This window comes from Thamnophis elegans, chromosome 1 (genome assembly GCF_009769535.1).
Source record: "Thamnophis elegans isolate rThaEle1 chromosome 1, rThaEle1.pri, whole genome shotgun sequence".
Classification (NCBI taxonomy): Eukaryota; Metazoa; Chordata; class Lepidosauria; order Squamata; family Colubridae; genus Thamnophis; species Thamnophis elegans.
The window spans coordinates 116161029-116186483 of NC_045541.1; the positions used below are offsets into that span (position 1 = coordinate 116161029).

At 37.8% G+C, this 25455-nt stretch overlaps 1 protein-coding gene across 1 annotated transcript in view; it reads left to right on the forward strand.

Annotated features, from left to right (window-relative positions):
• Positions 1-284: 284 nt before the first annotated feature.
• The window catches only part of LOC116505922 (cytosolic phospholipase A2 epsilon-like), a 38757-nt gene continuing 13586 nt past the window's right edge, over positions 285-25455 (forward strand). The window contains exons 1-13 of the mRNA XM_032213423.1: positions 285-374; positions 2212-2298; positions 2635-2721; positions 6321-6393; positions 9767-9903; positions 14920-15051; positions 16021-16061; positions 17577-17619; positions 18930-18993; positions 19579-19742; positions 20836-20913; positions 22467-22504; positions 24379-24514. Of these exons, the coding sequence (XP_032069314.1) occupies positions 285-374; positions 2212-2298; positions 2635-2721; positions 6321-6393; positions 9767-9903; positions 14920-15051; positions 16021-16061; positions 17577-17619; positions 18930-18993; positions 19579-19742; positions 20836-20913; positions 22467-22504; positions 24379-24514 (1170 nt within the window). The remainder of the gene's footprint in view (positions 375-2211; positions 2299-2634; positions 2722-6320; positions 6394-9766; positions 9904-14919; positions 15052-16020; positions 16062-17576; positions 17620-18929; positions 18994-19578; positions 19743-20835; positions 20914-22466; positions 22505-24378; positions 24515-25455) is intronic.

The window sequence follows — 25455 nt, forward strand, 5'->3', positions numbered from 1 at the left end:
ACACACACACACACTCTCTTGAAGCAGCTTCAAATCAATATGAAACAACCATGTTGGAAAAAAAGTTGAGAAAGTTTTTTCTACTTTTTAAAATAAATATACAAAGGAGCAGCACTACTTTTTAAACACTTGGTGGTTTATTAGGACTCAGTGTGGAAAGTGGGAAGTAATTTATTTTAATTTCTAGATTTCGAGAGGGGTGGAGCATGGAGTCAATTATGATTCATCTGCTTGCCTTCCTAAACTGGTTCAAAGTTTTAGTTATGCTGTAGGAATGGTTGGCAATGTCAGATTCTATTACTAAAGCACCACCTGTGACATCTGAAGTGTATGCGCCAGCAATACATATGAATCCATCAGTATTTATTTGTCGGGTAAGAATTTTTTTTCATTGCAACTAGCACATTATATTTTCTGAACAGAGCACTTTTTAATATTTGGACTGGGTAAATTGGTGGTGGAATAAGGTGCATTGCAAAAGCAAATTAACTATTATTGTGCTTCATGACCCTGGATATTACAGAAGGAAGGTAAGAAGCATACAGATTCTTGACTTTTAAAAAGTTAAATATATCAGAACGAACAATTTTCATATGATGGTATCTGGGAGGAATTCCAGCGAGGACCACTACAGATAATAATATATTATTCTATTGGTTTAAACTACTATATGGTTAAAATATTTGAAATGATTTATTAGATCCTGAAACTTCTTTTCCCCCCTACTTCCCAGGACTTCCAAATTAAAATAAAGCAACATGAAAATGAAGAAATGAAAAGAAACTTCCATGGAACTGAAATTCCATATAGAATTCAATGTCAGGTAGTACATCATGCAAGGCATATTGTTGTTAACATGAAAGATGAATGAATAACTAATTATGCTACTCTAAATTTACTATTATGTCTTAATGTACATGTCAAGAGATTTTAAATGTATGCACATTTATTAAGACCTAGGAATTGTATTTCTGAGTTATTTCTCAGAGTGTAGCTTGGATCTAACATTTTTATTCTGCTATTGCAAATTTCTCTGTGAAGAAATAAGTTGAAAATATATTGGGGAGAAAAGGGCAGAAGGTGAAAACATCTTAATAATTCATTCCTCCCCGCCTTTTGAAGTATTCTTTGGAGTGGATTTTGAGGAAGATGACAGGATGACAATTAGCTCTTCCATTCTACTAGTAAATCAAATCCCCTGGATCAAAAATCTCCAATTAACCAAAGGGGATTTTCTATTTGTAGAAGGCTTTTGTAACTAGAACAACCAGTTGCCAGTTTCTGTTGATGAACATTAAAGGCTTTCCTTTTTTAGCATTCCATTTTTTAAATATGGTGCTTTCTAGCCAAGATTGGCCCTGCTGGCTGGGGATGATTGATTCAACACAACTGGAGGACAGTAGATTGAAAAGGACAATAATGGAGGAAATGCACTCCACCTTGCCTTGCCTTTATTTCCTGAAGGGATACACAGAATATGTATATACCTATATTCCAGATCATGTTTCAGATTACAAACCATGCTGCTCCCATAAATTCTATGTGTGGTGATTATAACTCTGGTATTTATACTGAGAACATGTTGAATATCACATTTCCTGCTTAAATTTTCCTCCTTAGAATTTCACAAAGACCTTTCCAGACCTAAAATTATTCCCAGTGAATATAAAGAAGGGGGGAACACTGTTATTCAACATCTTGAATATTACCATGTGCATGTAGACTAAGCAGATATAAGGCACTTCACCCATTAAAAGTAGCATTTTAATATTAGTGTATTTAAATAGAATTAAGGAGACTTATGTCAGATTGGAGAGCTGTTTCCTGTCAATACAGTTTAGATTCTCAAAGAAATGTGCCAAAAATTGGCACCGTGAGCATATGAACATAGCTTATATACAGGCCATATACATTAGTTTCTCTGCATATTCCAAATGTAAGAGGAAAGGCTGTGATAAATGCTACTAAAGTTATTTATGTCATTATTTGGGAAATCTTTAGGTTGAAACACCAGCAGATAACGAAAAGACAAGAAGAGTTGAATGTAATAGAACAAGGAGCCATGTTTGCGATGAAGCTTCCTTGTGGGTCAGTATAATTCTTGAAGGTATTATAAAAAGATTTTCTGGTAACATTAAGAATGTCGTCCCTCCCACAGGACAATGGTAAATCCTATTAAAGTTATTTGTGTCATTATTTGGGAAATTTTAGGCTGAAAAACCAGCAGATAAAGAAAACACAGAAAATATTGAATGTAATAGAACAGGGAGCCATGTTTGCGATGAACCTTCATTGTGGGTGAGTATAATTCTTGAAGGTATTATGAAAAGATTTTCTGGTAACATTAAAAAAGTTTAGTTCTCCCCCATAGGACAATGGTAAATCTTATTAAAGTTATTTGTGTCATTATTTGGGAAATCTTTAGACTGAAACACCAGCAGATAACGAAAACACAAGAAGAGTTGAATGTAATAGAACAGGGAGCTATGTTTGCGATGAAGCTTCATTGAGGGTCAGTATAATTCTTGAAGGTATTATAAAAAGATTTTCTGGTAACATTAAGAATGTCCCCCCCCCCAGGATAATGGTAAATCCTATTAAAGTTATTTGTGTCATTATTTGGGAAATCTTTAGGCCGAAACACCAGCAGATAAAGAAAACACAGGAAATGTTGAATGTAACAGAAGGGAGAGCCATTCTTCTGATCAAGCTTCATTGCAGGTTAGTATAATCCTTGAAGGTATTATGAAAAGATTTTCTGGTAACATTAAGAAAGTTTATTTCCTCCTCTATATATTTTGCATGGAATTTTCCATTCTCCATCATATACGAAATATTTTGATTAAATGGAAAACAAAGGAAAAAGAATGATTGCTTAGAGAGAAATGACACACTGCTCCTTCCTATGCATCAACAATGGAATGTGACTTTTCCTCAAGCAGCCTTTCACACACTACTTTAAAAGTTTGTCCTGGTTGAGAATGCTGGCAGTTATAATCTAATATAACTGGAGGACTTTTTTTGTTAAGCAAGTCAAATTCTTGATAGGAAGGAGAGGTTTTGAGCAGAGAAAACTCAGAGGATAGAAAAGTTTAAACTGTTTGAACTGAACTATCTCCCTCAGGTTACTTGCTTCTATCATACCAAAAGATTCCATATTTTGTTAAGTTAAACACTTCAGGTGGGAAAAAACATTGAAGATTGGAGAATTAAAAGAAGATAAATTTCTGGGTGAAAAAAAGTACTGAGCTCCTATTAGAACACTTAGGTATTTGTTATCTGGTACATTTATGCTATCCTATAGGACATTTTATTTTATAGGATGGGCCCATGCCTAAGTGAACAACAGTGACAGCAAGATCTCAGAGAAAGCCAGGAAAAATTGCATTAGTGTTTACAACTGCTCTTGTGCATTCATTAGGAATGGTAATATTTTTCAATCCTTATCTGTTTATTAGAATAGAGATCACAAGAAAGTTTTCTTGTCAGCAACCAATGTGCATCTGGTATTTATTTATTTAGTAAAATGATTATTCATTCTAATCTTAGATGCCTTTGATTGTCTAATTGGAAACTCCTCAATTGGAACTTCCAGTGGGCGTAGAATAACAAGTTGAACTTAAACAACTAATTGTCAGGTAGAATTTTACCACACAGCAAGAGAAATGGAGAGAATATCCCAGTGATGGTGAACCCTTTGGTGTCTGCATGTGAAAAAATTGGAAATTATTTGGAAAAATTATTTATTTATAAAATGTATTGGCTGTTCATTTTACCACATGGTAACTCTGGGACACACACACAGGCCCAAGTGTGCCCAAGCAAACTGGTAGTCAAATTAATTGAAACCCACTATTGATCCAATTATAGATAGAGACGGTGAGACCAGGGTATAGAGGGGTGGGATCTGTGGTTAATTGATCAACCACCTCCACTGTGCTGCTACCCCATTGGGGGTCCCAAGCTAACTGGCAGAACCCAGTTGTTAGGCTCTGACAAAAGTCAGGAGGGTTGGGGCCAAGTTCACAGTGAGGGGCAAATGCTCCAGGTGCAACAGCAGAACAGACCCTTGATTAACCTGACTCTGCTGGCATGTAAACCCACCCCTCCACCAACAAAATATCTATCCCTGCCCTCCACCATCTAGATCATCCTGAACAGTGGCATTTGGCAGGCTCGGTCTGAAGTAAAGATGTTCTTGGTTTCAGCCCTAGTTGCCAGGTGTTGTTAAATGCTGGTGTGTCACCCAAAATGTCATGGCGTGTCATCTTTGATAGCTGTGTCACAGGTTTACCATCACTGGACTATGTTGTAACTTTAGAATAACCATGTTAATTTACTGCATTTTGGCAAAGAATCAGGAGGAGGAGGAGCCTGGTAGTATATTTTTTAACTAACACATTTTCAAAAGTGTTTTTTAATTTGCCATTTTCCAAACATTAAAATAACAATTGCACTTTTACAGCTTTCTGTTATTGGTATAACGTGTCCAAAAGTCAAAGAATTCTGGACAAAAATTATTTTAACTAACACATTTTATTAAACATCCTACTTTTGGGGGGGTGAGCTGTTCACTTCAACAAATGCATACAGCAGCTACACTGATGAAGGATTTAAACTGAGGAGAAGACAAAGTGCTTATGTAAATGCAGATTACATGTGAAACAAATTAATTAACAATTATATTGTATTCATATGGTATCAGGATTCAAAACAAGGACCAAGTAGTGTCAGAGCATTTTAGCCTCTATAGGAGGCTTCTGAGGACTTTAAAAACAACATTGAACCAGAAATTGCTGAACTCACATCAAAAATAAACACATAAATACCATGCATAGAATAGCCCAAAGTACATATTCTGATGAGAGAGAAGTTCCCTCAGGATTGGCTCCAGCAGGAGTCTGAAAGCTGGGAAGACTAAACTTCTGGTCCTAGTGACTCACCCAGATTGGATCCTGCCATATCAAAAAGTTTCAGGCATTCTAAGAAGTCTCAACAAATAATGGGTTTTTAATTTTACACAAATGTGTGCTTGTATTTGTTTTGATAAGTGGCCCTAGAATATTTCATGCTGGTATTATTAACAGATTAGACATATGGGACATCCAATCCTCTCTCCAAATACTCCTATTATGCTGAATTCAGTAGAAAGGCCTTCCTACAATGCCCTGCACTGCTTTTTAAAAATAGTTTACAGATTTACTAAAACAGTTCTGTGTTGCTGTTGCGAGGTTCTGATTGTGCTAGTTTCTTATTGTAATTTTTATATAGGCTTGGTTTCACTATTATTGTTTTACAGAGTAAAACAAACCAGCCACAAACATGTTGCTATTCCGTAAACAGAATAGCAACCAGTTTGTCCTGGTAGAAAATTAGAAGGCAGCAGATTAGAGTTTCGCCCCAATTTACCACCTATCCTATTGCTTGAAGCAGCTACTTCATTTTATCTAATAACAAAACTGGCTTTCTTCAGAATACTAATTCATTTTGTTATTAGACTTAAATTGTAGGTTCACTGTTTATGGGGGGAAAATAGAATACATCTCAGATGGAAGATGTTGGAAGACTTAATTCCCTTTTGTTTACCCTTTGTAAACAAAAAATGAGTAAATTCTCTTGGGTGTAGAGGCAATCATTCGCAAAATCCATAAGCATACTTCTACTGACATTTTATGAATACTAATTTATTATATAGTTGTGTTCCTTAATTTAGCTTTGAGGCTGAATGAATCTACAAATTTGCATTGATTTTAGGTAGCAGTAAACAAATATAGTGTCTGCAATGAACATATACACACACATTTTTGTTACAATCAGCAGTAAAATTAGCAGTGCAAATTTAAACTAATGTGTATCATTTCTTCCTTCCCAATTTCTAAAATGATAACTGGGGATTGAAGTCTATCAGCTGAGAATGAATACTGTAACCAAGGAAGGATGCTCTTTTGAGGTCCCTTCCACCAGTAGAACAATGGCAAATCCCTTAAAGTGATTAAAATCCCTAATCACAAAATCGCCAACATGATCACCAACGTCGATGACAGATATGGCACAAGAAGAAGAGAACAAAATCAATATCTACGGAAGACTCAGTATTTTTTTTTTAAAGCAAGATTTTCTTTAAATCAATAGATATGTATTTCACCATGCCAAGCAAAATTCTTTAGTTCTGTAATTGCTCCAACAATATCTTCAGCCAAAGAACTTTTATGTGGTTTAAAACTTTTTTTGGATTTGGCTGACAGGTTATATAGTGAATTATCTCAGGCTTTGTCAGGAAATATTAAAGATGTTTTGGCTTCTATTCTCCTTTCTTTTAGGGACCGGTAGCTCTTTTCTCTTTGCTGTCTGTACGGATCATTAGAATGACAAACCTCAGAGAAGCAGATTTGCGTGAGTATCTTTGAATGATCACTCCTCAGCCTAGCATCCTTCAGCTACTGTATGTTAGTTAGATATCCAACATCTTCTTTACAACTTCCAGTATTGGAACATTCACAACCTCTGGAGGCAAGTTGTTCCACTGATTGAACTGGTTCATATTTATGATGGTTGCAGTGTCCCAGGGTCATGGGATTCCCCTTTTGTGACCTTCTTATGGGTAACTCAATGGGGAAGCCAGATTTACTCAACTACTGGGTTACTAACTTAACAACTGCAGTGATTCACTTAACAACTGTGGCAAGAAAAATTGTAAAATGCGGCAAACTCACTTAACAAATGTTTCATTTGGCAACCCAAGAAGCAATGGGTAGAAACTAATCAAGGAGAGAAGCAACTTAGAACTGAGAAATTTCCTGACAGTTAGAAAATTAATCAGTGGAACAGCTTGCCTCCAGAAGTTGTGAATGCCTCAACACTGGAAGTGTTTAAGAAGATGTTGGATAGCCATTTGTCTGGAATGGTATAGGGTTTCCTGCCTAGGCAGGGGGTTGGACTAGAAGACCTCCAAGGTTCCTCCCAACTTTGCAATTATATTGTATTGTAACATAGGTTTTGGGCTCAATTGTGATCATAACTCGAGGACTACCTATATTTACAGGACATCATTGGCCGTAATTACTGCTGCAAGCACTGCAGAGAAGTGATACTGCTATCACTGCCTTTGCTGAAGAACTCAAATATGTTTTTTTAAATTGTTGTCAATGAGAAATGAAGATGCCCTTTCCCACTCATGTATTTGGGACAAGGCTGGGAACAAAATCACAGGCTTTTGTCAGCTGCTGAACATTTTTTTTAAAAATTAACGTCATGAACCCCTCCTCAGGCCAAGGCTTCTTTATATATTAAAACCAGTGCTTATAACTTATACTTCCAGTTTATGCTTGTTTTCTTCTTATGCCACTAATCTCTACAAATAGCTTCAGGGATTAAATCCTCTCCATAGTACAGATAATTAGACTAGTAATTAGAAGTATGCAGTTGTTCTTTGGGTTATCTCTTCCTTCAGATAAACTGCCAACTAATTAAAGTGGATATGCTCTAATATAACATTGCTCCCTAGGTGGTAGGGTGGAGGAAAAACAGATGCTGTAAGGAATGATGAAGCATTCCAAAAAGTAATTTCTTAGCACTAACTTCCAGGCCTTTCCTCCATTCCAGCAGTGAACAACAAAGCACTTCATACTTGTGCCATTACTCCAGAAAACCTGAGGGTATGGTGAGCTGTACCAGTTAGTCAGAAGAACAGAATATAATCAGTGGTGGGATTCAAATTTTTTAACAACCGGTTCTCTGCTCTAATGACTAGCTGGGTAGCATGGCTCGATGGACACATGACTGTGTGGGCATGGCCAACTCAACATCACTCACATCGATGGGTGCTTCACCTTAGCTGTTACAATGTAATAAGGGTTAACCGGAGAGGCAGGTTCTGTATGCAGGACAATAAAGATTAGGCTAGAAACAACACCAGAATGTTTCCTTCTTGCCTTCCTTAAAGATTAGCCCTGTAAAGTTGAAAAAAAAAACAAAATAAGATTTCTTCCAACAACCGGTTCTCTGAACTGCTTAGAAAGTTAACAACCAGTTCTCCCAAATAGGTGCAAACTGACTGAATCTAGCCACCAAATATAATACTATAAGATTCAGATAGAATATAGAATAAAATTATTTCTTTGAAAACATGGTCTTCATATTATGGCCAAAAAAATTATCATTACAGGTAGTCTTCAACTTAAACTGTTCATTTAATGACCAAAGTTATAACGTCACTGGAAAAAATGTCTAATGACTATTTTCCACACTAATTATGACCATTTCAGCATCCCCATGGTCATGTTTTCAAAATTCAGATACTTGGCAACTGACTCATATTTATGATGGTTGCAGTGTCCTAGTGATCACTTTTGTGACCTGACAAGCAAAGTCAATGGGGAAGCCAGATTCACTTAACAACCATGTTACTAACTTAACATCTTCAGTGATTCACTTAATAACTGTGGAATGAAAGATTGTAAAATGAGGCAAACTCACTTAACAAGGGTCTCACTTAGCAGTATAAAGACTAGAATTCCTAGAAATATTTAATTATCTTAAACTTTCAGATACATTTGGGCTGAAACTCCCAGAAATCCCAGCCAATACCCATGATAGTTGGGAATTCTGGAAATTACTAGGGGGGCAGGGTGTAAAAAGCATCACGTTTCCAATAGCCGTGCCAGTGCCCTTTACCTGATATCTGCTTTAGAACAGTAATTGCAATTCTCTTAAAGTAAGAAGTCTATAGCTGCTTTTTAAAGATATTGTTGCCATTGTTGGTTTGTTGTACAGTCTGCCGGATACACAAACTCGATTTGGCATTTTTGTCTGCCCATCGAATCCTTCTCAAGGACCTTGGATAGGCAAAAGTGGATGTTTGATGGTGTTACAGATATTGTTGTAGGATGTAAGCTATTCCAAGTAAAGCTGCCTTTTGCCATTGACTGATTATGAATTTGTCAGTACCAATGGTATTCAAATGGTGCTGCAATTGTTTTCGAATTGTACCAGAGGTGGGTTGCTGCCAGTTTGGCCCGGTTCGGCCGAACTGGTAGTGGCAGCGGCAGGAGGCTCTGCCTACCCACCCAGACGCTTATGCACATGCGCAGAAGCATTGCGCACATGAGTGAACCGGTGGTAAACCAGTTAGCAACCCACCACTGGATTGTACCCAAGGCATCTATTACTATAGTTTTTATTGTTGTTGCTGGTGTAAGGAAAATAGGAGAAGCAAGTTATACTAGGTATGTTCACCACCTTGAGTTATTTATAAAACATGATAAAGATGGGATAAATAAATATCCCAAACTAGCGGGTTATAGTGAGTCACCATTCTCTTGTACCCAGATGAGCCAAGAGGGAAACCAAGCATTTCTTCATGTTAATATAAGACACATACACCTCTCCAAAACTGAGAGATTCACTTTACAATGAATAAAAGGATGAGATAAACACAAAAGGGAACCCAGGCATTTGTTATAGTATAAAAACATTACACATTCCTTGAAAGGCAAAAAAATGGCTTGGCTCTGTCCTTTATTGCAAAAAGTGATCACAATGCACAGCAGTCCTCATTCTTGAATTTATTGCCTCTGCTTAAAGTGTGAACGCTAAATCAATTAGAATCCAACATGGTGATACAGCAAGAAATTCCATTGTACAGATGCTATGTGGGAAATATAGAAGGTAATATAACTATTATATCAGCACATCCTTATATGATTACTCCAGACTGTTCAAATTTCAATTCTCCATATTTACATTTTTGTTGTTTTGAAACTTGCAGTAAGCCATAGTGATTGCTACGTAGGTTTGAGATTGCCATCCTCTTCCTTCATCAATGCACGGACAAAAACTATTTCAAATAGCAAAAATCCAGTCTGGAATGAAACATTCTTCTTCAGGATTCAGACTATGGCTAAGGTGAGGAGTCAATACCTATCTTTTACAGGAGGATGCCCTCTTACATTGGGGAATAGGTGGGAATTTCATTCACACAATATATAAAACATTCGTAGAACATTTGAAATTGTTTTGAAATTTAGCATGGTGTATGAACCTTGATTATGTATGATCATATGGTATGACATGGTTTGATTATCTTGTGCTTTAATATATTATACTGGCAGTGTTAATTTAGTAACTACATTGAATGTGGTTTTGAATGCAGCCTCTGAAGCTATTCCTACAAGTAGGAATGATACCAAAGTAATGGCAGTCCCCATTCTTAATTCTTGGAGATAGCCCAAGAGACATTATAATATTTTAGCAATGATTATGATTAACAATATCATAAAGCACCAAGAGATTAAGCAAGTTTAATAAAATCATGTTCCTTCTACTTTTCTCCCTCAAGAGTTCATTAAGATGATCAAGGGCGATTCTGGCCCAAACTAGGCCTGAACTCAGACTATAAAGAGGCAAGGTAATTATGCCTTTTACTAACATTTAGAATTTCATACACTCCAAGTCATGAGACTTGTTCCAAATTGGGTATCTATGACATTGTGATAGTTAGATAAGCCTCTAGTCGCTTTATTCAAGTAAGAACTATTTACAGGAGATTCAGCACCTTCCCTGCTTGACAGATATTTATATGGAGCTGTGAAGCAGGGAAAGCCAATGAGTGCGCCCCTAGTGGCCCGCGCTCAGCCAAGCCGCGCCTTAGCCAATCAGGGTGCGGCTTGGCTGGTTGCTAGCCGCTAGGTCGTAAGTTGAGGACTTTCTGAGTCCTCAACACCCCTTCCCCCCCAGCGAGAGTGAGAGTGCATGCACAGAGTTGGAGCATGCGTAATCGGTCAGATAGGCGGGGTGCTGCCGGACCAGCCCAGAACACCTCAGTCCTGTAGGAGTCGTTGGAGGGGTGAGTCGTGCTCGTTGAAGCTCCTCCCCAGAGGGAGTGGAGCTCTGAGCGATGCCATCTTGGGTCGGCCCAGAATGCGGGCACAACGCAGCTGGTAGGCCGGGCCGTCGGGGCACGGTGTCTGGGGTGGAGTCACGGTGCCGGTAGGCGGCAGCCGGTGAATTACAACTGTTGTAACTGGGGAAAAGGGCCAGATCGGTGGAAGGACGAGGCTGGAGCCAGAACTGCAGAATGAGGAACGCTTTATTCAAGTAAGAACTATTTACAGGCGATTCAGCACCTTCCCTGCTTGACAGCTATTTATACGGAGCTGTCAAGCAGGGAAAGCCAATGAGCGTGCCCCTAGCGGCCCACGCTCAGCCAAGCCGCGCCTTAGCCAATCAGGGCACGGCTTGGCTGGTTGCTAGCCGCTAGGTCGTAAGTCAAGGACTTTCTGAGTCCTCAACAGATAAGCCTCTAGTCTAATGATGGCAAACCTTTTTGGCACGGAGTGCCAAAAAAGGAGTGTGCACGCACATCTGGCCCACAACCCAGAAGAGGAACTGTCCAGGAGGTATGTGAGCAACAGAAAACAAACTTCTGGTTTCCAGCATGCACATACGTGTCGGCCAGCTAGTCTTCCAGTTTCTGGCGCACACAATGATCAGCTGGCTAATGTGCATGCTTACGTTGGAAAATGGAAGACCAGCTTCCAGTTTCTGGCACTGCTGCACGCATGAATGTCAGCTGATTGTCATGCTCATTTGTGTGCAGAAACCTGGAAGAGGAACAGGTGACTCCATGCATGTCAGGCAACATGGCTCCATGTTCCACTTTGGGCACACATGCCATAGGTTTGCCATCATGGCTCTAGTCTCAAGGAGGGCTTTTTTCAGTACCAGGCATATCATTGCCCTCTTTAAGACCAGAAAATTAACTTTATCCACATGTTTGTCACACTTGAGATCTATCCAGTAACCCCCACCCCATCTCTAATACGTCCAAAGGAAGAAAGTAATTACTAGAAAATTGAAATCTATAACCATATTGTCTATGTCCACAGTTCCATACTACTTCACAGTAGACATAATTGTGTTCTCAAACATATTTCTGGTCAATCTCATGGCAAATCTTTTGTTTTCTGGTTTATTTAATAAAATGGAACTTTCCAGGAAACAATCCTTCAAAGAGAGGACATGTAAGACTAATTGCTTAAATAATGTTCTGTTCCTCCATTCCTTATTTCAACAAGGACCTAAAAAGACTCACCAGTTTTATTTCTGGAAATTCTCATACAATATTTAGGAATGAATCAGAATCTTTTGAGAAATAGTCCTATGACATTAAACACCACTAGTAGAAGTTTACCATGATAACAAGATAGCTGTAATCCTCCATCCTCCAATCCTTTTCCAATTTATCTTCTTACAACGCAAGGTGAGAATTAACTGAGGCTATATCTTGCCTTACATACTGATGTGATCACAGATATACAGTTTTAGCAGTGCATCCCATTGATTCAATACCAGACTTTACAGCCCTCCCCAAATAAAAAATGGCATATGTGGTCCACAGAGATTTCTCTTTGACATCCAAACCTGGATTGAGAAATCAGATAAGTAGAGATGATTGGATCTAATCCATTGATGTTATAGTGGCCTACTCATCTATACTGAATTCTTACTTAGCATTTAGCAGCAACAATAGGATATGGAGCGGGCATAAAATATGCCTCAGGTATCTAATGGATGGAGGAGGGGCAAAGGAAAGAAAAACTATGATGTTTTGTTTTCAGGCCCTCTAATTTCTTTTCTTCCAAATTACGTTTACATTTATGTTTATTAGGATTTGTATGCCGCCCACTCTCGAGAGACTCAGGGCGGCTAACAGATAAAGCAGGGAGGGGGAACATATAAAAATTAAAAAGAACAGACAATTAAAACCACACAACATTCATATAACTTAAAGTGGGGCTGGATAAATCAACAGCCCCAGGCCTGCTGGAACAGCCAGGTCTTAATCACTTTGCAGAAGGCCGGGAGAGTAGTAAGGGTCCGGATCTCCACGGGGAGATCGTTCCATAGGGCCAGAGCAGTTACAGAGAAGGCTCTCCCCCGGGGAGTCGCCAGCCGACATTGACCGGCAGATGGAATCCGGAGGAGGCCTAATCTGTGCGAACTTATAGGTCTCTGGGAGGTAGATGGCAGGAGGCAGTCTCTCAGGTAGCCAGGTCCTAAACCATGTAGGGCTTTAAAAGTAACGACTAGCACCTTGAAACGTGTCCGGAGACCAATAGGAAGCCAGTGCAGCTCGCAGAGGACAGGTGTAAAATCTTTACCTTGACTGTGCTTATGACCCCTAACAGCTGGGTGAGCCCAATGGTGGAGAAGGTTTCCAGAATTAAAATCATGGGAAAAGAGACTAAAGGGCAAATCTTAAAGCTCTTTTACCCCATTTTCCCACCTTTTGGAATGCTCACCTGGCCATTGGGATAATTTGCAAGATAATTAATGTTTGCATTTACATTCCATTGGAGACAGGTAAGCAGACACACAATGGAGAATACATATGTAAAGAAATATACTAGTGCAGGCGGTTTGCCTAACATGCCATCAGCTCTGAGCTGCCAGCTACTTGGGAGACAGACAAAAACCAAAGGTGTGAAAATGATTAAAGTGTTGTCAAGCTGCAGCTGCCAGTCCGCCAGTTAAATTCACAGAACTGAATGTAAGCTGAACTGCCTTTATGCTGCACATAAAAGCAGCTCAGGAAGTTATTGTTTGTTTTGGCACTCTATCCACTATCCAAGGTCACTGCATATTGAAGGTTACGTGTGCTTAAGTGCTGGTTGATGGTCTGGTCTTTTGCCAGAGCTTTAAGTCACTTCTCAACTGAACATTATTTCAATGCCTTAAACAGAACCTATTATTTCACTTAATGTCTTCCTTCTGAAGCTGCCTATTTCGGCTCACTGTCTATTACCGTGATGGTGAACCTTTTTTGGCTTGCGTGACAAAAGTGGGGGAACCTCAGGGGGGGGGGGGAGTCATGCACAGGCATGCCACACAATGTGCATGCGCACATGACCAGCACTCCTTCCATTTTTTGAGTGTTTTTTTTCCCCCTCCCCAGGCTCTAGAGGCTTTATAGGAGCCCGGGGAGGGCAAAAACAGCCTCCCCTGTCCCCCTGGAGGCCTCCTGGAGGCTTCAGCAGCTTCCCTGAAGTCTCTGGAGCATGAAAAACTGGCCCTATGGGCAAACCAGAAGTTCAGGAATGGACTTCCGGTTTGCTCATAGGGCCAATTTTAGCAATCGGAGCCTTCAGAGACCTCGAGGAGGCTTCCCTGAAGGCTCTGGAGGGCAAAAAAGAACCCTACGAAGTCATTTCTGGGTTGCTCGTAGGGCCGGTTTTAGCCCTCCAGAGCATTCAAGGGCCTTCAGGAGGCTTCCCCGAATGCTCTGGAGGGAAAAAATTGACCATATGAGCAACCCGGAAGTGGCTTCTGGTTTGTCCATAGGGCCGTTTTTCGTCCCCCAGAGCCTTCAGGGAAGCCTTTTAGAGTTTGTAGATCTGGAGTACCTGGAACATCCATTAAGGTTGCCCATTGTCAACAGTTCCTATAGACACTTTCTTTAGTGCCTGCCAGACTCTGTGTCCATAACATGCTAACTTGTAAAGTGCTAACTTTCAGTATCACATTTTCCAATAATGAGAGAGAGAGGGATTTTATATGTGTGTGTATGTGGGGAGCTGCATCTCTGGCAAGACCTAGAGAGGTCAGTTCTTGCTTGCTTCCACATATTTCAATGAAGTCCTAAAGTAACTCTGCCTCTGATATTTATATGTTAAGATAATATAGAGAAGCAATGGATATTTCACCAAACATATTTAATGTTTATGAATGAAAGTCTGTGAAACAGACAGCATGAAAAATAGAGTTTTGACTTTTCTGTCAAAAAGCAATTAAATCTGAAATTTCAAATCTTCGACCTTTGATGCTTGAATTGCCCTATACTTCTGATGATGATCAAAGCACTTTACATACCCTCTCCATCTTTTTTTTTTAAAAAAGCAACCTTGCCTTTCTATTCTCTAGAATATACTTGAAATAACACTCTATGATGAAGACAGCCCATTGAGCGATGAGGAACTCTGTTGTGTTACATTTGATATAGCAAATCTTCAGCCTGAAGAAAGAGTTTGCAAGCGTTTTGAAATGAACAAAGAGGTGAGAAATGCAATTACATCTTCAGAATAGGTGGTTACAGTACCAATGAATGTATGTTTTCTGAAATACTTAAAATTTAATACTTTAAATTTACTTTAAAATACTTTAAATTTAATTGTTCATGAAACAATTAAAATAAAATGAAATAACTGTATTACTGCATTTCATTTTTATTCACCATTGTCTTTGACTGGCTTTTACATAGAGTAATTTTCCAAAAGTTATTTCCTTTAGAAATATATACCTAAAATAATTGTTATTGGCTAATTATATCTTTATTTCACAGCAATCATTTTAAGCAGATGTGGAATCTCAAACACAATTCTTTTTATAGAACACATAAAAAGAAATGTTGCAAATATGGTCCATTGATTTCTTATAAATATGTACAGGTCAGTCTAAGTTGGAAAGATCTGGTTTAAGAATGTTCTATTTCTCTTAGAACAGATGAAACTGAGCATTTTCACAGAGGTAGATTGCCCACAACAAGAAATAATATTCTAACGGGTATTCAGAATGTTTCACCATAAAAATGCTGATTAACTACATGTTGTCCTCAAATATTCAAACATTTGGCTTTGAACAACACAAATAACAGGGATGAGATACTATGAGGATGAAATTGCTGCCAGAAATTGAAGTCATAGAATGGAATGGAATAGAATAGAATAGAATTCTTTATTGGTCAACTGTGATTGGACACACAAGGAATTTGTCTTCGGCGCATAAGCTCTCAGTGTATATAAAAATACATTCATCAAGAATCATAAGATACAACTCTTAGTGATAGTCATAGGATATTAAATAAGTAATCAAATCATACTAGGAAACTAAATGAAACAATATAAATCATAAAGATACAAATAACAAGGTTATAGTCATAAGTATGAGGAGATAGGTAATAGGAAGGATCAGTTCCGGTAAGCATTTGAAGAAGCTAATATTTCAAACATTTGATTTCAATTTTAGGAAAATGAATTGCTAGAAGTGGAATTCTATTTGGAAAACATGTGAGTAAAAGTTGAGCAAATGTAATAGCTGAGTTACAAGTGAAAGTTATTAGCTTTAATACCACACAGTATGAATTATAGTTCATTTTACTGCATTTGCAAATGTCTTAGTATAATTTTTTTTTCCAAAATGGCAAAACCTTTCCCATACTGTAATTTTTATATCTCAGCTATAGAAGTAGAAACTAGTAAATCCTATTTCTGGATCATTCATAGGAGTGGGGGACCCCCAAAAAATCAAGATGGAAGCCACTACTTCAGGAATAAAGCTGGACTCCATTTTACATGCATTGCGCATAAATGGGGTAGAGCTTCAACTAGATTTTTTTTTTTGACACAGCCTTTCTTCAAATATCCCTGGCCAGATTATTTCATTATCCAAAACTAAGATTTCTTCCACAATGCTCTAGGGAAACTTATTACTGTAATTCTTTATCAGCTAAAATATTTTGTAGAACCAGGTCAAACTGAGCAGGAAAAGAAATACAATAGATATAATAAACCTGAAATTGTAGTTGTATCGTGCTGTTTTTAACAGTGTGATCTCCTTTTAAATAAATTTAAAATAATTTGAGATGAAATAGGTCTACATACAAACTGGAACCAGGAATGAGAAAGAATAGCTTTCTATTGCAGTCATCTGCAGATGTGCTCCTGATTATATCACATCCTATGAAAATTAGGTGAGCATCAATCTGGAAGAAAATCTTTGTTGTATTACCAACTTTGTGGAACACTCTTCCAATAAGAATAACAAAAGACTCCTAATAGCAATAGCAATAGCATTTAGACTTATATAGTGCCCCACAATATTTATATGTATTTATATGTTAGGGTGTAGGTATATACACATATATGTGTATAGCATATCTATATGTGTACACTTTTAATAGGAGTCAACAGATTTTCATTTTTAATGTATGCCAGTGTGCCCACAGAAAAAAAATGGAAATAAAGGTTATCTTATAGTGCTTTACAGCTGTTTCTGGTACAGAGAACTGTAAGGTAAGATAAAGATAAAGGTTCACCTTGCACATATATGCTAGTCGTTCCTGACTCTATGTACAGTGTACACTGTCACAATTATTTGCACATTGCCCCCGACAATCTTGGACCTCATTTCAACAACCTCGGAAAGATGGAAGGCTGAGTCAACTTTGAACCTCAACAGGATTGAACTCTAGTCTATGGGCAGAGTACTGCATTCTAACCACTGCCCCAGCAGCGCTACTAATGATAATATTCTGCTTTTAGCTGTTAGTTATTTCTAAGCTATTTTTATATTTTGGAATACATTGACTGTATTTTATATCACCTGAACATATTTTAATTTTGGATGAATTAATACTGCCTAGAGCTAATGCATATTACAGGTTATAGAGAAATGTTTTAAATATATAGCTAATATGTTTGGAATCTGGAGATGATTCTAAATGTTCAGAATTTCTTTTTTAGTAAGCAAGCAAGAATTGAGTAAAAAACAATTATAATTTTTCTCATTTTTTTCTCTTCTAGATCAGATATGCCAGAAAACCTTATAAGTAATGGAGTAGTCTTGGTATGTTTGTTGCTTTCGTACTTATACTTACAATTTCAGTAGCCTGGGAAGATGCATGTGGAAAATGATTCTGGAACTTGAAACTTCTCAAACTCTGAACATTCCAGTTACATTTTAAAAAGTTGTTTCAAGCTTGCAATGAATAGCTTTGATCATTCTAAAATGAAACTGCTTTGTTTGAAATTGAAAGCAAGTGTTCCAAACAGGGCTTTTAAAAGTTTGGAATATTTCACGAGAGATTGGAATCACTCTCTTTAAAATGGAAACATCTATTTTGCACTTGAAAAGTTTTGCATAACTCCAAATGCTACTTTGGAGGTTAGGATATTTTGAATAAATTAATGCATGAATTGTTTAATAAAAGATGACTCTGATATAATGACTCTTAAAGTCATTCTCAATATATTCCTTCTCCTTGCTATACTGCAACCTTTCCCAATCTATTGGAGTGTCCACTTTTAGATTTCATATTTCTCAAGCAGCAAGAACTTTGATCATGTTGGCTGATGATTATGGAAGTTTTATTAGGGTGAAACGTGCTGATAAATGGTTCAATTGTTTCTGTTATTTGATCTTTTTATTTTCTTTAATCTCTAGTTTTGATTCTTGAAAGCTTCTTCCAGTGTTAATTGATTGAGCCATTTAGTGCACAGTATAGTTTTGATGCAAAGATAACTTTGCTAGGAGGAGAAAAGGGCAATTTTAATACTTTATAACAATTGGATCCTACACAGCAACTCATGAACTATTGTAAGAGGAAAGCAACCTTTTCATTTCTTGTTAGTGGAAATATCCCTGGCTCTAAAACCTTTGTGTGACTGGAGTAACATATTTCCATTCAACCAAGATGTCAGTGAAGAGGGAGAGTATATATTTACAAAATTTTTATCGATCCACCTAAGTATAGGTAACTATGTTTCAAATTCGTTTAAACAATGCACAAAATAATTTTTGTAGCAATCCTTTAAAAGCGTTTAATTACTGTCATATTACTATCTGTCTATCATTTGCTTATTAGTAACCTATGACTATCACTAAGTGTTGTATCTTATGATTCTTGATGAATGTATTCTATTTTATTTTTCTTTTATGTACACTGAGAGCATATGAACCAAAGTGTGTCCAATCACACTTGGCCAATAAAGAATCCTATCCTATCCTATCCTATCCTATCCTATCCTATCCTATCCTATCCTATCCTATCCTATCTGCCCTGATCATGAAATGTAAATTAATAACTAGTGATAATCATATCCTGTTTTCATCTCTTGAATAGTTGGAGGTGCGTATAATTGTTTTTTCTCTTGTAGTCTCGGGAACTTTGCTGCCTAAAAGTAGAGGTGAATCACAGAGAAAGGAAGAAAAAAAGAAAAAGTAAGATTTCTATTAGGATATATTTTGTTTTTCTTCATTGGATATAATATAGGTGTGAAATTATTTTAGAATAATAAAAGATGATATATCCAAAGACATGCTAGTTTCATGAGAATAGGAAATAGATATATGTTTCATGAATGGACCTCTAATTCTTTACTTCTCTCAAGTGAGTGAGGCCCTGAGACCTTGTATCCAAATTTCTATATCGCTCACAGTAGTCTTCTTTAGGGCAACTAATCCTGACAATCAACTCACTTGTGTGCTTATATGGATATGAAATGAGTATTCCTGTCAGTGCATAATTTCTCATTAACTTGTAAAAAGAGATGAGCAGCTTAAAAGGCGGAACAGTCTTGAACTTTAGACAAGTGAGCTCCAAAGTCCACTTAGCTATGAAGTTTAAGGAGGAGCTTTGAGAAAATAACTCTGTCCTGACTTACATTTTGAGGATAAAATGAAATAATGTACTGCAACCTATCCTGGTCATCATGAAGAAAGGGAAGGATGTAAAATTATCATTAAATGCAGGCTTCTAGAGGGATCATTCTGAAGTTTTATTTGTGTTTTCTACTTTGCACTCAGAGCAAACTTTTGCATGTACACTGAGAGGATCTTATGAAGATGCACAGAATATTTTATTGGATTCAAGTTCCAGAGATGCTCCGCCAAATCATACAACTTTCCACTATGCCAAGTACTGTAATCCCAAATTAGAGATACAATTATTGAAGAAACGTTCCATTTGTGTGAGTTTTTGCTGATATCTGGGGACATAACTTACTTCCATATTCTACATCAATAAAGTATAAACAGTACTTTGGATCAAAATTAAAAGACTATTGATTAATTAATTAATTAATTAAAAATATTTTTCCATTTGCCATTGGGCATCATAGGAATCTGATTTTTTTCCTGGAAAAGCTAATCAACAAGAATGTTAGAAGTAAATCGTGGAAAGTTTCATAAATGGGGAAAAATCACTTAACAGCTATCTCTCTTAGCAATAGAAATTTTAGGATCAGCTGTCGTTATAAATTAAATGCTACCTTTATTAGAGTTTCTTATTTCTACTTGGTTCTCTCCTATAAAACTCTCCCAGAATTCTGCAAGTTGATAGCCGTAATCTAAATGCACATCTGCCTAGTCAAAGCCTTTTGTCTCTAATTAGAATCAATTATTCCCTCCCTCATAGCAATAGCACAGACTTATACACCACTTCACAGTGCTTTACAGCTCCTTCTAAGCGGTTTACACCATCAGCATATCGGGTCCTCATTTTACCCACCTCGGAAGGATGAAATCAGTGGTGGGATTCAACTGGTGTAACAACTGGTTGGCTTTGCATGCAATTTGCATGTGAAAGTGCACTTTGCGTGCATGTGTGCCAAGCACATCCTTCACATGCACACATTGCATTTGAAATCAGCACTAAATATTACCTTTTCCTGCAGCCCCAGGAGTAAAACAGCTGAGACACGGCAACCCCGTCTGCCGCGCTGCTCAGCTGGGCTTCAAACAAAGGAAATATAGGATGGAATAGAGCAGGGGCAGGTGGGTGGGGTCAACTGATTGTCGGAACTACCTGTTTACCCAAACCCATCTGAACCAGCTGATTCCCATCCCTGGATGGAAGGCTGAGTCAACCTTGAGCCTGGTGAGATTTGAATTGCCAAATTGCAGTCAGCCGGCAGTCAGCAATAGAATAGAAAAGTTGTTGCTTTTCACAATACAACTATTACTAGCTGTTGCATCACAGCTACTGTTATGCTTAATACTACCTAGAATGCTGTTATTTCAAAAAACATGTCTTCTGACTATTTGCTTTCTCCCCTCTTTTAGTGTCCCTCAAATACTACACTCGCCTTCACCGTGCCTTTGTATCAGGTTCCTTTGGGAGAGAGAATAGAAGTAGGAAATGTGAGTCTTTTCTGTGAACAATCCATTTAGTTTTCTGTACTGCTTCCCTATGTCCAACAGATAATATAATTAAATACAATAATACTCTCAGTCAGGGGTGGGCTTCAAAAATTTCAGCAATGGGTTCTCTGCCTGCTGCTGGGTGGGTGTAGCCATGGTGGACGTGGCCTAGTTGGCCTCTTGCACCATGGTGGTGGGGGCGCGTTTTTGCCTTCCCTGGGCTATGGAGGCTTTCCTCAAGCATGGGGCGCTGAGGGAGGGCAAAAACTGCCTCCCCCAGGCTCCAGAGGCTGGAAACGGGCCTTCCATTTTTGGCCTTCCGGAGCTTCCAGGAGGCCTGTTTTCCCCCTCCCTGAGCCTCCACAGTACTTACCTTGCATCCAAAACAGGCTGTGTGGAGACACCTGGGAGGGGCAGAGTGGTCGGGGCCAGCCAGGGGTGGTATTTGGAGGTTCTCTGATCCAGCCATAACATTAGCTATGGATTCTCCTGAACCTGGGTGAACCCATAGCAGCCCATCCTGCTCTTGGTGCAAACCTCTCTGTATCTTCTGAAAAATCATTCAGAAGATGTTCCATGACTTTACCAAGTGAGTCTAGGATTCTAGTAGTGGCATCTTACTTCTGATGAGGATAACAAGGAATTTTCTATCCAGGCATTGCCTAGAACACAGTATATAATTTCACTGTTTGAGACTGAGGATTTAGAACACTCATGGTTCATCAGAACAAGACCAGCTTAAGCTGCCACTGCTAAAAGAAGCATTTTCATATCTAGGTTCATTTTGCTATTTAGGAACCTTTTTTCTATATAATTGGGTTAAGTTTGTAGCTTAAGAATATGGAACTGCAAATGATATCAGGATACAAGCAATCAGTTTTTCTCTTTGGAAAAGCTGACTTTTAGCTGTATTAACATTTAAAATTAAGTTCCAATTTCTGTGAATAATTAGCAGCTATCTGACTGGTTTCTTCCCTTTAAAGAGACAATTTGTTTTAAGAATATCTGTACAGTTTTATGTACAAAATATATCTGACAATGAAATATAGCATATAAATATAATCTAGATGCAAATTTTATGTTAGATTCAGTAAGAATCTTTTCCCCATTCAGAAGACCCATTGCAGTGTTCCACAACACATTCCACAATTCTGCTCCTTTCTATTCCCTTCCCAATTACTACACTAATTAAACAGCATAATGAAATAATAGAGTGTGTGACAGGCCAAAGATCCTAAAAAAGGAATATGACTGCAGGCCTAACACCCATTTTGTAAGAAGATAAATAAACTAACAACATTATTTTATTTTCTAAGTACTTAATTTGAAAAAAAAGTTCTTTTCCCCTAGGTGTGAAATTTTCATGTGCAAATTGATATTTAGTAATATGAGGAGCTTGCGAACCAGTTTGTAGGATCATCTAATAATTTTTTAAAAAAATTGCAAAGTAGACTAAGAAAGCAAGAGAGCAAACCATGCTTTTTAAAATGATAGAAATATTAAATGTGATTTAGATAATTCAAAAGCTATGTGTATTCTTTTTTTTCTTTTAGGATAAAGCATATGAATTCTTTGTGACAGAAGAAAAATGGTAACCATTTATTTCCTATTTTTAAAAACTGATTTCTGGTAATTTGGTAGTTCAGTTTTGTCACATTTTAAAAATCAGGTCCATTAGTTTTTTCCTTTTCTCATCTTGCTCATCAAAGAGATAAATAAACAAGGTAAAGAATGGTGAAGTCCTCCCCCAAAAGGAAAACCCTCATTTTAAACAAGAGCTGAAATAAACATTTGCCAATATTCAGAATTTGGTATAATTTTACATATTGTCATTTGAATACAATTTCTTTGTCTGAAATTTAAACCCAACAATGTATGTAGAATTATATTTTTATAGCCATGATGTTTTAGGTATGGTCTAGAGCTTCTCCCTTTTTTAAAATAACAATAATGAAATTTGAAATATTGGTCACCTAATGAAATACAAAATAAAATTTCAAGTTAATCGCACATGTTAAGCCATTCCAGGTTACATGAATATAGCTTCTCCATAGCCCTGCCCATTCACCTTTATATGGCATCTCTTTGCTTTCTGACTGCTGAGTACCGTAGCTGATTAATTTCTGATTAATTCTAATTGGAATTCTGAAGTCATGCTTATTAATTCCAAATTCTGCTCCATACTAACCAGAAATGGCCATTTTCCAGCATTCACAGAGTATATTTAATCACAAGGAAACAAAAGACTGTAACTGCAGATATACATAGAAGAAAGAGAAATAAATATTTAAGTTTTCTAATTTCTCAATTTAACATGCAAATGAACCCAACAAAAAGCATTACAGAATTACACTCAAACATTCATACTAGAGTCAAATATTGTCCCGTTTTCACACTTATAAGTTATCTTTTTTTTTTAAAAATATATTTTATTCATTTTTCACATTCCATTTGCAATCACTTATATACAGGGTATTTACTATAAGAAAAGAAAAAAAGAAAAAGGGAATAAAACAAAGAAATAAAAAGGAAACACAACTCATCATTCACAACCCCACCTAACCCTTCCATCCTCCATACACCCCATCTACCCCCTCCAACTTTCCTTTCTCCCTCTAACACTCCCCTCCTACTTCCCTTTCCCCTCAAACCTTCCTTCTCCCCTTACTCCCCAGACACCTTCCTTACATTCCCCTTACTCCTTCCTTACTCCTCCCTCTTCTTTCCCTCTACCTCCCTCCTTGGTGCATTCCTTTATTCTACCTCCCTCTACCTCCCTCCTTGGTGTATGCCTTTATTCGAGTGTTGTTTGATCTGATAAAAGTAAAATGAACCAAGGAAAAAAAAAAAAAGAACCACCGTATATAAATACATTCTTGTTCTTATTAAGACTATGTTAACACCCCCCCACCCACCCCCACAAATCCCCATCCCCAATCCTCCCGACTTCCCAGGGCCCACACCTGGCAGTACCTTCTGTCTAAAATATCTTGTATACATATGGATTAAAAAATAAAAGTAATATGTCAAAAGAAAGAAAAACAGAAAAAAAAGAAGAGAGAAAAGAAAAGAGAGAAAAAAAAAAGGAAACCACTCTTTGTGTTGATCTCAGCCCCCCATCTTTATCTATGCTTAAATAGTATAAATCATTCTATCTATATTTTATTCTCGTCTCTTACTTCTTTGCTATTTACCCCAACCTTCTGTAACTCTCCCGTTCCTCTTCCTAAACCTCATGATCCCTTCCGATAAGATTTAAGCAACGTGGTTCATGACTTATAAGTTATCTTGATAGACGCTATAAAGCTTACACAAATTGTGAATATGCTAGAGTTAAATATTTTCCCCCTTTAACACGCATAAGTTAACTTGATAGTCAGTTACACAGCCTGCACAAATTGTGAATGTGTTCAAATCATGATGCTTTCATTAGCGTGCATTATGATATGGGTTTCTATTATCTAGCCAGAAAAGCCCAGATATGCGTTTGGGCTTCGATCTCTGTCCAGAAGAGCAGGACTTCATCTGTAAGCGCAAGAAATATGTTGCTGCTGCTTTGAAAAATGTTCTTCGGCTAGAAGGAGAATTGCAGGACAATGAGGTATGACCTGTCGCAGAGCAACATAAGAGGAGCAAAGAAAGTGGTGGTGATGGGTAAGGCTGCCCCCATATATATATACACATATATAGATTGAGCCACGATATATAGGTATATATATTAAGCCAGATTCAAATTCCTCATTAGCATTTAGTCTCTTTCGCAATTCTTAATTCAAGCATGTGAGCTCAAGTTTGCTTTTATGTGATTTGCTCCTATGATTTGGTATAAAGAAGTCAACTTATCTAAGGAGCCTGATTTCAAATACATACTCTGAAATAGAGTTAGTTTTAAATTGTTATTACTGGGATCATTTCTCAGTAGGGCAGGACCAAACATCTGTGGGAAGAAATATTCATCTTTTTCAGTTTTAATATTTCCCAAAATATTTCATTCTCCTGTGTGTGTGTGTGTGTGTGTGTGTGTGTGTGTGTGTGTGTGCTAACTTTCTACAACTCATTGCAAGTTGTATTTGAGTTTGTGAGCTATGTACTGTACATAAAGTACTGATCTCATATAAAGCTTAGAGTGGTGTCAGCTATGCTGGGAACAAGAAAGTTGCTTGATAAGGTCTATAGATATTATGCTTGAGTAAGGTGACCAGACGTCCCGCTTTTGGCGGGACACACCCGCCTTCCAACGCATTTTCCCGCGTCCCGCCCGCCTTTTTAAAAAGCACGCTTTTTTTGGCGCTCGCGGCTCCCGCCCATCAGCTGCTAGCTTGCTGGGCTGGCTCATCGTTCTGTTCTCTATCCTACCTCCTACCTACAAATTTAAGCCAGCCCAGCCTGCCGCTCACAGATTGGATTGGCCTGGACTCCAGCCAATCAGTGAGCTGGCTGGGATGGAAAACGCGGCATGCTTAAAGTTTTCCATCCCAGCCAGCTCACTGATTGGCTGGAGTCCGCTTAGCATGCCGCATGAGTCCCCCGCCCATCCGTTGC